This window comes from Oncorhynchus clarkii, chromosome 2, assembly GCF_045791955.1.
Source record: "Oncorhynchus clarkii lewisi isolate Uvic-CL-2024 chromosome 2, UVic_Ocla_1.0, whole genome shotgun sequence".
NCBI lineage: Eukaryota > Metazoa > Chordata > Actinopteri > Salmoniformes > Salmonidae > Oncorhynchus > Oncorhynchus clarkii.
Genome location: NC_092148.1, coordinates 64,880,301 through 64,894,476, shown reverse-complemented (window position 1 = coordinate 64,894,476; position 14,176 = coordinate 64,880,301). Strand labels below are relative to the sequence as shown.

General features: G+C 41.2%; 1 protein-coding gene across 2 annotated transcripts; it reads right to left on the bottom strand.

Moving 5' to 3' along the window:
• Window positions 1-221: 221 nt before the first annotated feature.
• On the bottom strand, window positions 222-12,643 carry LOC139371895 (repulsive guidance molecule A-like). 2 transcript variants are annotated; one of them, XM_071111968.1, is made up of 4 exons: window positions 12,123-12,643; window positions 8,852-8,970; window positions 5,880-6,397; window positions 222-3,451 (listed from the first exon to the last, which is right to left on the bottom strand). In XM_071111968.1, the coding sequence occupies exons 1-4, from the start codon at window positions 12,134-12,136 to the stop codon at window positions 2,750-2,752; spliced, it is 1,353 nt and encodes a 450-aa protein (XP_070968069.1). In that variant the 5' UTR covers window positions 12,137-12,643; the 3' UTR covers window positions 222-2,749. The 2 variants fall into 2 exon arrangements, with proteins under 2 accessions (XP_070968069.1, XP_070968070.1); XM_071111969.1 differs by lacking the exon at window positions 12,123-12,643 and adding an exon at window positions 9,109-9,183.
• Window positions 12,644-14,176: the final 1,533 nt, after the last annotated feature.

The window sequence follows — 14,176 nt, the reverse complement described above, 5'->3', positions numbered from 1 at the left end:
TAAGAATGTCAGGGCTCCCCAGGGCTGTTTTTTTTTTATGTATTCATATCCTTACACAATGCTTACACCAGGTGGCAGTGTAACGAAGCAAATCAAGTAGCCTAACCTCCTCCACTGGAAATCTAGATCATAAAAAAAAAAAGCTCCTCATTGGTCAGTGTTTGTTATCACTATGAAACAAAGTAAGAGGTTTATCACAACATAGAGACATCACCCAAAAGTTAGCAAGACACATCTTTTATTTAATAAATAATTTACAATATAAACAGTTGGTGTGTCACACCGCTTGTGTCCTACATTCAAACACAGTTTGATCTTTCTGGCTTCTGCCATTCGGCCAAGTGTTTAAATGCCATATTTTCTACCGTTACAAATCTGACAACCTCTATTCACAATCAAGTTCAAACCAAGTAAGAGCTAAGTGAAAAGAACATAAAGTGCTTTAAAATTAAAAACATGAACACCAAAAAAAGGGACACTTTCTTGTATTCCCTTTTTAGATATCCACCTGGATGGAATCCAGGTTAACTTGTGTCTGCTCCTGAGCAAGAAAATGAATGCTCTGAAACTACAGTAACCAGGATAGGATCCCTGCCATTGATAGATAGCTGAACACTATCCCCTAAAGACCCTACAGCTTTGTGATGTGGTGTTCACGTTTTCATCAAATTATTTAAAAAAAAAGGTTACATTCACCAAACCCTTTCTCATATTCAAAACTGTAGTGAAATTCAATACAGATAAAATACAATATTTTACACACAAACGTATATACAATCTCACATTACACATGTAGAACCATATAGAAAACTCAAAATACAAGTTACATCTATAAAAACAAGATTCAATGTTACAATCATGTTTGTTTATTTGAACAACTTTTTTGCCAGACTAAGAACAAACTGCACCAGTACATGTAGTTAGGCCTGCCAAACACTTCAGTGTAGGGATATATTACCTTGTTAAGTTGTTGAATAGATTAGTACTAAGGGAATGGTCAAATCTAAATATATTCTACCGAGATGAAATAGGAAGGGGAAAAATGAAGCAAATCGTCGGACAAGGTTCTATCCTTTGAGCTTTACTTCGGTATACAACAAATAATTAAAATAAAGATCAAATCAGAATGTAGGTTAAATGTCTTGTTCATAAATAGCAGGCCTTCGGGGTATTAGTACCTCAGCCTCAAGATTTAGGCTTACTGGTGAATTACATTATTACTATGAACACAAACAATGCAATTGGAAAACTACAACAAATCAAAATTGCACTGTAGATGTATGCACATCACACGGGTCCTGCATATGACTAGAGGTACAATTCAAAACCGAAAACTGACAACATCTTTGCCATATGCTGCTGAATATGAATATGTCTATCCACTAAGATCATGTAGCACCTTCCAGCATTCTACACAATCAAAAGTTAAAATACTTAGGCTTAGATTCAATCAGATCAAGCATTAACCCGCTCTACATCACACATGCAAGTGTTCGAACTTGAAACAGCTGCATAGGATTTCTACTAATGCGACTCGGCGCATCCAATGGCAATGTACGCAACAGGTATAACGCCGGGTGCTGCTTTTGGATTTGACAGCTATTCCATTCCAATGAGCCCGTCCTCCTATAGCTCCTCCCACCAGCCTCCTCTGATACAGGACCTACTTTCTGCTCTCTACAGAGTGGTCAGAAAGACTATCTTTCTCAAACCAAATACATGGCCATGATACCTACATCTGTGTGGAACTGTTGACTGCCTAGAAAAAGAGAAATAACTCACAAAAGACCTGTAGAAATCAATTTCTTGGCCATGGTACATGTTGGTTGGTTGATTGGTTGAATGAAGGGATGAGATATACTCTGTAAACGTGATCTGGGTTTCTGCATTATCTGTGCCCTTGGTAAAGTTTGTAAAGGGCTGTTTTCTTATGAACATCTTAATTACACCCTATACAAAAAATACATTTATCATAATTAACACTTTAAACGCCAATATTCAAGACAGCCTGTTCTGGCGGACACACTAAACCACAGAGGGGCACAACCACACACACACAATCTTACAAAAGACCTGCCATTATGACCTATTAACCTCCACAGCAGACTAGACTGTCACTCGCTGCTTTGACATCCTTTTGGCCCGAGTACTTTCTCCAAAAAGCTCCGGCTTTTCCAAAGCTGGAAGCTCATCAAACAGTGAGCTCCTTCTGGACAGACATTAACAAAAGCCCCTGTCATGTCCTCTAGCCCAGACCCATGAGCCACAGAGAGCTCCGCTGGCTTGGCACAAGTGAGGAGAGGAGATCAGCAAACTCTTCTTTCTGTAAGAGATCATCTCGTCTTGCTTCCCATAGGCATGCAGTTCCAGTGGGAATGTAGGATTTAATCCCAGCTGGATATCCAAAGTGCTGGGGCTCCTGGGTTCTCCTCTCTCACCACTGCTCCTTTAATCAAAGGACCAGTCCTTAAACCAGCTGAATGAACGCAATGATAGGTGGGAGCACAGAGAGCTCACCTCTTCCCCAGATGTAAGTCAACACATGATGACAACAATGATGAGACCATGGGCTGGGATGAGTTTGATTGCAAATGAGCTGCTGTGTCCCCTCAGAGGCATGGACGGCCCTGCTGTCTACACTGGCCACCAGCCACTGAGAACAGAGCAGTAGAGGTGAAGTATGACACGGTGAGGGATTTGTTTCACACCCACTGACAGCTAGCATAATGAGGATGATGTTGGCAGGGCACTATAGATGAACCCAGCAGCACTCAATCCACAACAACATAGCCAGACAGTTGAGAACTAGCGAGAACATATCTGATCCCCTCTGTGCTGCATTACTCCCAAAAGCATCCTTTTCAAAAATGTGGTATTTGTCCTTGTTGGAGTGGAGCATTTTCACGTCCTCAAAAGCATAGTAGGCAGCCATGGTGAAGTTGATGTCCCCAGAGGAAAGCAGATCGAACACACAAGACTGGAAGTACAGGTCTTCCACTGGGAGGCGCTCTTTACACTTGGCCATGGCAGCCTGATAGGTAAACCCATGGGACTGGCTGCCCGTCCTGCTATTGACCTGGCCGTGGCCCTCCACAGCACGGTCCTTGAATGTCCTGAAGTCGATACGTTGGTTGGCGGGACAGCCATGAAGGCAGAGATACAGGTCCTGGTTGTCTCGGTCTTCTACAGAGTTCACTACTTCCTCTGGCATCCGCACAGCAAAGGTCAGGTATCGGCCCACCTGCCGGACCACGATAGTTGTACCGATGTAGCGTGCGTGGATCTCCACATGCTGCCCAGGCACCTTATCCACGATGCGCAGCGTGTTGGCCCCGTGGCGGTCTCCACCGTTCTTGGAGCCGTCGGCGAACGCCGCAGGCAGCTCGTCTGTCTCTGCGTGGTACATCTTCTGGTCCACACACTCCTGAAAGTTCTTGAAGATGATTGTCAACTGTACCGAGTGAGAGAGGGGAGAATATTAGAATTAGCAGTCAGCACAACAATAGCCAATATGTTTCAATATGTGTCAGGCCTTTTGAGGATGAAAATAGCAAGGTACATATAGACATCAAATTATTAAATCATTGAACAGCAGTATGGAAACTGTATGGAACCTCTATATTTACATGTTTATGTGGACAAGAGTTAGTGGTAGGGCTACACAAATGACTGAGGGGAATCTTTTTGCTTTGGCATTAAGAAGACCAGTAGGTTGTATAATGCAGACCCATCTACACCACCACCCCAGTTCAGTGTCACATTTCAGCTCTGCCTCAACATGGGGGAGGCCAAAGTAAACGCTCTCAGAAAACACGGGTATAGGCCATGTTAAATCGGGCCTCAGTGTGCAAACACAAAGACGAGCCATTCATAGTGGTGAAAAACCTGCCTGTGAACCCCAGAACTGTGCTCCAGGGAGTGGCACTGAGCCAGGATGGGAGAGCGTGCTCTGCTCTGTGGCTAATTAACTAAGGCTGGTCACTTCTCTGCTTGCATGATTTCATTAGGACGCCAGTGAGCCGTTGTCTCAGAAGTGACCCCAGGACAGCCGATAGGCTCTGATCTCAAATAGGGGGCAGGAAGTAGAGCACCAAAATGCCCTGTTATTACCCAGTCAAGTCATCTGCCAACCCAGCCCCCAACCCACCCCCCAATCATCCCACCCCACAATCCCCCATTCCCCAAAGTTTTTTTTACCTGCCACTGACCCCTCTTTTCGAAGGATAACATGATCTAAGAACATGAAAAAACCTCTACAAAACCCCTGTGCATAAAGAAACAAACTGTTTCATCAACCCATCCCTTGAATGAAGGTAGTGCATACAACAGACCATTCCATACACTGCAGCAGGAGCCCATATGAAACAGAGCTACAGAAATACCCAGTCTTGTTTGTACAGGTGGCATAGGCTTTTGCCTTGTTTTCCCTTTGTCCAGACTGAATAACTTCAAAAGCTGTGTAATTTGCTTCCAAGTACAGCTGTGTAAAAATATCATTACCTTAAGCACACAGAAAAAAGCCAGAATGCTGAAAGTGCATCATTAGGTCTGATGATGGAAAATTGGTCTCTCTCTTTATGTGATTGAGGACAAAATGTCAGTGTAAACCCTGCAGTCAGGATACAGTGCACGGAGGGAGGCCTATTGGTCACACAACCACGACTGCCAAAATCATACCAAATGTGGACCTAATATTAAATGACTTTGCAGACTACAAATGCTCAGGGATCTTTGTTTTCACCTCATGTTCAAATGAAATACATTTCTGGGGTGGCCCTCCAGGCCGTCCAATGTACTGTAGAAACAAAACAATGATAATTTATGAGGTATCAGGGCCAACTAATGTGCAGAAAATATCTGCAGTTTCCTGCATGGCTTGAGCACTTAGTTAAAACAACAGTTTCTAACTAACATACACACAATGCTAGGGTATGGACTGCTACACATAGGGTGGGCCTAAAATTCGACTTGGCTGTCCACATGATGTTTATACTGCGGGTATAATACTGGCATATCATTTGTAAACCTTATCAGGATCCCAACAATTGTTCTGTGTATTGCCTATTGGTCTGCGATGGAACTGATCCAAACATTAACCAGAGTCCACAGTAAAACATTCCCACGGCTGCTCCTACTTCTCTGGCCACATTAAAGAGGCCCATAACCTCTTACATACGAAGGTCTTACTTAAGATAATATTTCTTGATTTGAGAGCTCTTACAAATAAATCACTGCAGTACAATTTGTCCAACAAGATTCCATTCAGTGTTTCAAACAAAGCAAAAAATATTCTCAGGTAATGACCTGAAAGGGCATTCTTTAGTAAGAAAAGGGTCAAATAGAGGAGTAGCAGCCTTGCTCAGGAGACAACAAAACTTTCCCTTTCCTAAAATGGCTATGGTAGCCAAAATAATGGCCTGCATGCCCAACATTTATGTACATGACCCTAAGCATGATGGCATGTTAATTGCTTAATTAACTCAGGAACCACACCTGTGTTCAAGCACCGGCTTTCAATATACTTTGTATCCTTCATTTGCTCAAGTGTTTCCATTATTTTGGCAGTTACATGTATCTTTTTGCTATCTTTTTGTTCTCTACTTAGATGCATGTCTACACTCCTCCACAGTGGTGAGAAGACAAGTGTTATCAGACGTTCTGCAAGGTCTGTTGGTATTTCTATGATAAGGAAAGTTGTGAAATTCTAATTCAATAGAGTAGTTTTTCAAGGATTCAGTCTGTAGCAATGAAATAATCACAGAATACTTGGATCAGTAGCAATGTCAAGCATCACCAGACACTGTAACTGTGGTGTACCCAACATACAGTCAATATCACATTGATTCAAGATGATAGAGAGATGTAGAGGCTAATCTCACCTTGCTGGTGGCCGTAGCAGAGGAGCCAGGCACGACAGGTGTGTTGGTCACCTGAACAGACAGGTATTTGTTATGGATAAGTGGCCAGGCTCCCTCCACCTTGCAGGTCTGGAAGTCATCGCTGAAGGTACGGAGGTGTGGGTCTCCAAAGAAGCCGCAGTGGGTGTAGTTGGGTGGCGAGGAATGGCGAGGAAGGCTGCGTTCGTAGTGACACTGCTCCGGCCCATCGGAGCGCTCCTGGCTGTCAGGCTGGAGCTGTGGTGGTGGGGGTGGAGCGGGGGTCCGGGCTCGAGGCTGGGTTGTAGGTCCCTCCTTAGAGCAGTTGTGTTGACTCATGAGGTCCTCTATGCCATGTTGGGCTGAGTGGTAGGCCAGGTCGCCTCTGCAAGTGCGCGCGGTGCGGCGTACACAGTTGTTGTACGCCCGCAGTGCCGTACAGAACTCCTCCTCCGGGCCAGAGCTTGAGGTGGAGGCCCAAAACTCTGAGTTACACTTGAGGATCTTACACTGCAGACTCACTGTAGAGAGGAGAAGAAAACATTAGGACCATAGATCACACAACAATGGCAAACCAATACCCACAATGGACTGTTCATCCAATCACTAAACATTGTGTTGAACAATTAATGTACTAAACAAACAGGAAAAGTAGGTGTTATACAGTCTTATCTGTGTGTTTGAAACCTTTAAACAATAACCTATGCAATGGCCAGTCTTTAGACTCCTATAATCCAAAAAAGCCCTGCAGCATTCTTTGAGTTTTTCCATGTTTTTTCAGTGTCTCGAGACAAATTGAGCATTTATTTCCATCAAATAACTCTGACTTCAAGTGTAACAAAAACCAAAATTCCACCAAATGTGTGGATTCCAAGTGGCTGCAGTTTGCCAACTCCATCATCCCACTGGGCACAGACATCAATTCAACATCTATTCCATGTTGGTTCAATGTAATTTCATTGAAATGACGTGGAAACAACGTTGATTCAACGAGTGTATGCCCAGTGGGATGTGTATGCACACTTCATTACAAATCAAGTCTGCGCTGAGACTTCATACAGCACACAGTGAGTTTAGCCTTTTCCAAGAGATTCAGTGAATCTGCAAAAGATCATGCATCATTAAAAAAAACATGGTGGGAGACATGGTATGTAAACTTGTCATAAAAAACATACAAATTTGATTTCAACAGGGACATTGGGGGCTACATTAGGAAAAGCACCAACACACACCTCATTAATTAGTCAAAACAAGCTACTCAGAAGTGTTAACTGCATAAATTCACAGCTACCTAATGTTTGCATCTATACTACATCCTCCTGTTGCATGGCTAAAAGCCAGAACGGAGTGAGGAAATTATTATTTTGAGAATTTAGCTATTTTTGAGGTGAACTGGAAGGGGGATGATATTGTGCGAGCCAATGTGGGAGGGAGTGAATGAAGGCAATGTAAGTTGCTATTGTGAAGAGACCAGCAGTCATAAATTTCCCCTGTGTAAGGGGATCAGGTTGTTCATCAGCAATGGATTGTATCGTGGGGGGTTCAGACAGGAAAGAAACTAGCTCCAGGACCAGAGAGCGGAACAGAAGAGAGGCCTCACCATTCCACAGGTCAAACTGGATATTAGATATCCACCTGTCCATTGCAGAAGGCCTTAATCAAAGAGTAATGCAACTTCCAACAGGCATTCCCCAGAACTTAAATGACATGACCTGAAATTGAAGTTGCTTTGGGTGGCATGGTATAGGGGGGGGGGGGGGGGGGGGGGGGGGGGGGGTTACATAGGAAAGAATAGATGTAATTCATAGCAAATACCAATACAATTGGATCTCCTAACTTCACCCTAATAAACAAACTTCAGTTTAGGATGAGTCTACATGTAACTTTGCTGCACCAAACGTTCACTCAGAACTTATTGACCAATACAACACTTTGAAGTCACACTTTCAGTTATTAATACTGATGACTCTACCATTCCACCCCAACTATTCCAACCTCCACACAGCACACACCACTCCCTCCTCCCATTCCCAGCAACAACAGGAATTTATTATCATGCATCTGATAAGTGGCAATAAAGTAATCTTAATCTTGAATAAACGTCAACAACAATTAACACTTGCATTATCACTTTTTGGTTTGGCGGTAAATTACTTGAAAGAGAAACTGATAAAAGTCGGTAAATGAGCAAATTGATTTCTACGAGGCCATGGAGATAGGCTATTTCTGCATCTCATAATAAGGAAGAAGGGCTCAAGTAAGACCATTATAACCAGTGTTATATCAAGGTGTTTTAATGTTGCTTAGAAAGATCCATGCAGGTCGAATAATAAATAACCTAAGCATGGTTACGAATTGCTCATTGTTCATCCAACCAAAAATAAGCTAAACGCCTGGGATTCAGGGATTCATGGATTTCCCGAACTATTTGTCTTTACTTTCTTTAGACCGACGCAATACGGAAAAAGGCAAGTACCGTTAGGTTACTTTAGAAAAGAGGGTTAGAATGCGTAAACCCTATCCCCTCCCCCCAAACATAACACAACTACGGGGTTATACAGCTTGGGTAGCATAGGCTTGAGCTGTGTAAAATTATTCAATAGAAACAAAAAAGTCTTACTCCCATGTGACGATTTCTTTTATTACGAATATACCACCTCAACATTGAGCACAAGAAACGCGAAACCATTGGCGGTACCGACACTGTCAATTCCACAGGACTCTGACATTATATGTTTTACCAGTGTTGACATGCAATTTATAAAGTCAGTCTTCCATTTTTGTTGATAAACTCAACTAATTGTCTCGTTTGACAAATAATGTAGGTACATCCATCTGGCAGGTTGTTTAATTAAGCTATGTGAGCTGCAAATGGTTACCATAGGGCAAAACAAGGGTTGTAATAACTAGATAATAATCATATTAATACAGTTAACGCGCATGATTTAAATAGTATCTCTATTGCAAAGTCTTACCAGAAGGAAACAGGCAAAGAAACAAAACAAGGATCTTGCCGACTTCAAGCGCCGAAGGTCCTGCTACTCCCTTCCCCATAACCGTCCATCCAGCACGGGGTCGCACTTCTCTCCTCTCCCTGGTCGAATCAAATCAAGAAGGTAGAAGAAAAATGAATTAGGAGATATTCCTATCGTCTATCTTGTTGAATAACACGGAGCAGTAGGCTACATGAGATCTGAAGTCACGTAATGCAGTCATGTCCTCGATCAAGTACTTGTTTCGAAATCTCGAAGTAACTTTCGCCCTCTTTCTAGGAGCCGATTCAATGCACTCGAATTCCTCAGCAAACAGTAAAAGCTGGCAATCGATCTTGAATTTAGGGAGTGTCAAGAAGGTGCAGTTTATACTACTCACTGGACCAATGAGGAGCCGTTGTTAAAGCCTTCGTCCCCTCCTGAGTCTCAAATTACAACTCAACCGTGTAGATTTGTTCATTATAGCACGTTGGGCCTCGACAGTTTGAATGGAACAAAAGTGTTTTGCTTTGCTGCTACATAACATGCTAACCTTAATAACGTTATTTCTATGTTGCGTAAATCTATGTTGGGGCAGAGGTTAGCCTGCATGGGTGAATGTCACTTCTCTTGCGCCTTGACTTAGCCTATAGTCCATTATGAAAATGTTTAACCTTGCAAACCATGCTAATAGTAGTACAAAAGACAAATTAACATATACGTCACAATGTCAAATAGGCTATGTCAAAAGTTACCACTTATAAGCCTGTAGGCTATACGCCCTTTAGGCTAATACTGTATTATTGACTAATATTGTGTTATGTCTTTGTGGCATTTCTTTAATAGACTCATAATCAATGATAACGTGACTGATTATACGCTGAGTATACCAAACATTAGGAACACCTACCTAATATTGTGTTGGGAAGTCATTGCAAACCATTTTTTTTAACACTGTTTTAACACTTTTAGATTAAATAAACTAACAGAATTCTTGTCAGGTGTTGTTCATGACAATCTGTGTAGCATTGAAATTGAATTTAAATTGAGATAAACAGCAAAAAAGGATAATTGCATTTATCCTCAAAAAAGATACTCAAGCAAAATGTGTTCTTTTAGCTGTGTCAAATAACAGGTACGATATATTACGCTGGTTGGTGCACTGTCAACGAAACCTCCATAACACAATAGTTGGTATTTGATCATCCAGATGATATTAACACATAGAAGGCTAGTATGGTTTAAATTGGAGCATAACATCTTTATGAAATCACAATTAAAAGAAAACATACGCCAGCCAGCAAACAATTGAGAAACAAGTAAGCAGATGTTCATTAAGAATGTTTTATTTGTCTGTCTATTAGTTCTATACATTATGTCATGATTTGGATAATGAATAGGCAATGTGCACCAGGACTTGTATAAAGAACTACTACACATGTTGATCAACCACCCATCAGTACAATACTGCTCTACACAACACTGTTTGCTCTGTAGGTCTACAGTAGAAATGTCACTGAAGCAAGTCAAGTCTGTTGTGTGGTGTAAAATATGTCTGACCATGTTGATCCATTTTTTAAAATCCTTAATGTCAGGCAATGAAGGTGGCTGATGCCCTAAGACATTGAACATATTGATGCACAATTGCACTTCAATGAGAATACTTAAGAATACTATCCAGCTAAGAAGTTATGTAGGCATAAATACATACTGTGTAGGCTATACTAGTCTATTGGGGTTGATAACAAACCCTGGGAACATTAGCCTACTGGAAAACCCCAAACACCATCCAGACTAACTATTTGTCTGTTATATAAGTGAATATGATTATTAAACCAGATTAAATGGCATAGTTTGTTGAAACTACATGGATGTGTTTAGACATTTAGTTGGGCCACTTGAGTGATATTACATTGATAATGCTTTATTTCTTAACATACTTATATTCTGTAAGGACTGGAAGATGTTTTGGATTGCTTAACAATGTATGGTAACTGATATGTAGCCTCGACTAGTAGAACACTCAATCACATTTCACTGTAGGCCTACAATATCACATCTCAATGGGGACCTACAGTATAAAGCCCCCATGTAATGCCTCCTGCAAGGTCAGCTAAAACCAAATTCCCTCCAAGCTAAACCCCTCCATTGAACAAATAGATGTTGTCTCATTGGCCAAAATGAGTTTTGATTTCATTTTAGTCATCACTGACCTTGAAATATAAACGTAGGGCCTATCCTTAGGCTTAAAATACCTAGACCTAAATGTCGATTTAAATTCATAAAATTACTACAGCGTTACAGATGTTTCCTTATATATTTCGGGGAGATAGGCCTATACTGATAATGCATCTGGCCCATAGCCACATACTGTATGATCTGGCTTAGACGACACTCGGTGAAGATACTTCACACTTTCCAACAGATGGCGCCTGTATTAACTCTAGATATCAAATCTCACATCATGACAAACGCACATGGCATTATGAGTACCGGGACAAGTTGATCTGTCATTAAATTAGTACACAGGTCTATTATTTGGCGGTTTAGTGCAACTGTAGCCCACAACTGTCAGTCAGTCATCAACATTGTTAGGCCTACCACCACATTTCCTTTCTATCACAGCGAATAAAGAAGCCCATGTTCTATGTTTTATTTATTCAAAACACAAATATGATAGGCGCTCGATTGGAAGTTTTCTAATAGATTTCCAAATACATTTTATTCTGAATAATGCATTCGTAAAGGGTTTGATTTTAGCATTGTGAAAGAGGAGAAGCCAACGATATTGTCTAATAGAATCGTATTATGACCATTATGAATTTACAATAACCCATAGACCGTAGGCTATACAAGTATCCTAGTTGTGTAGCAATGCCATACCCTATGTCAATGCTTATAGACCTAATAACATTTAAAACATGTTATTACAGCTGGACAACTTGCATTGCAAGTTCACTTTTGTAGTATGTAGGCCTACTATGTAGGCTATTGCCGTTTTTTGCCAAAAAATGTAAAGAAAGTCTGTAGCACACAATGCCGGGCAAATGTATTATAAGGGTAATCAACACACAATGTGGATGACCGTTACACTTCACAATAGAAGTAGTCTCCTATAGTCCACTGTCAAAAACACAGACATTTTCAAAATAAAATGACCCATTGACAGAAATATTATGAGAAGCCTCCACGAAAATATAAAGTTGGATTTTAGCCTGGAAAAAAATCTGTAAATAGCCTAATTGTTCGCTGTTGAGAAACGACCAATACCAACCTTTGCGACTGCATGGATCCCTCCAAGTTTAGCTGCTGAACGCGAGGAAAGCGCAAAGGCGAGAAGTCCCGAGTCCGAAATTCCACCCAAAATAGGTGTTGTGCAGCAAAGTAATCCAAATGTTTCGCATATACCTTTGTTTAAATTGGTGGAAAATGCCGACCTCCATTCATGGTTTCCCTCGAAGGTGTCTCAAATACTGAGTGTGAAATCAAAGTGATTTTTTGCACACAATAATTCGCATTGAAATAGAGCACCCGATCAACTCATTGATTCTCATACACTTGGATACTATTCTTCCTAATTCCGTTGACTGAACATTCCCACGATATAAACGTTCACGTCTCATAAAATATTACCATAATTAACAGTTGTTCTCATCTCTACGCTTGTATTCCTGATCTCAGTTTAGTTGGTTCTCGTTGACGTTGAGAGGAAGAGCCCTCCGGGCACCGCTGCTGCTTCACATGGGCTGCTGATATCTCTGGCCCGACTCCTTGCCTTGCTCACTGTTGTGTAATGGATACTTAGAAAGTGTGAGAGACAATGATCGGCTCTACATGACGCCGCTGGGACCCCTCTTCAGTCCCCCGACACCTCGCGACGTTTCAGGCGATTTGCGAGTGTTTAGACTGGGTATTTATTCTCCAAATATTATGCATAAACTGGTGCAACTAATTTTAATAAACCACAATAACTAAGATTCATGCTCCTCCTTCACATTTCGTACCTCCCACCACTCTGTATTACACTATAATAACTACACTATAACCACTATCTTATCAAATGACAATAATAATGATGCATACGCTGTTTTATTAGGCTAGCTTAGGCAATATTTGACATTTATGCCAAAATAGCCTACCATTCACTTCGCTGAGATTAAAAGTGAAAGGGAAACAGCAAGTACAGTAGCACAGCATGACTAGAGCTTGGGTCCAAATCCAACATGACTATATATTAGACATTAAAAACTAGCTTTGGATATGGCCAAATTTAGAAACGGGAAGGTAACGGATGGATCAGAATCAAAGACAGAGGGGGGAATAGGGGAATTACACTGCACCTGTGTTTTAGGATCAAACTCAAGCAGAGTGACCAGACCACCCCCTCCTAGAGAGCCATTACAAGGCCAGGCTCCAACCCCATCCCTCTAGGGAGAAGGCTCTCACTGCCTCCACTGCTCTGTGATCAGGAAAATCCATCAAACAGGTGATTGGAGTCAACCATATCACTGAGTCATGGGACAGACATTTGCTAAGCTCCAATGGTGTAGGCTATTATGCCTTCTTTACAAATGTAGCTAGATAGAAAAATACCCAGCATGGGCTGGCATCAGAAACAGGTAGCCTATGAATCTGAACATATTACCAGACATGAACCACAAAAAATGTCAGTGATAGTAGCCCAGTTCTTCAAATGGTGTCATAAACTTGTGCATTGAGTGCCATGTCAAACATGATAAATATATTGCTTCTCTTGGACAGCTACTATGTCATACTGTAGATAATGCAACATTTCTGAGTCCATCACATTTATCTATCTGAACCTGACCTACTGGGGACATGGAGTACGTTCATATAGTTACAGCCTGAATTCAAAATTGATGAAAACATTTTTTCCCTCACCCATCTACACTTAATACCCCATCATGACCAAGTGAAAACATGTTTTTAGACATGTTTGCGATTAATTAGGGACAATTTCAAGTTTTTATAACAATCGGTAATCTGCATTTTTGGACGCCTGTTACACGGGTGCAGCATGGAGACAAGGTAAGTTGCTAGCTAGCATTAAACTTATCTTAAAAAAACAATCAATCTTAAGATAATCACTAGTTAACTACACATGGTAGTTAATATTACTAGTTTAACTAGCTTGTCCTGCATTGCAAATAATCAATGCGGTGCCTGTTTATCATCAAATCACAGCCTACTTCGCTAAACGGATGATGATTTAACAAGCGCATTCGTGAAAAAGGCATTGTTGTTGCCCAATGTACCTAACCATAAACATCAATGTCTTTCTTAAAATCAATACACAAGTATATTTTT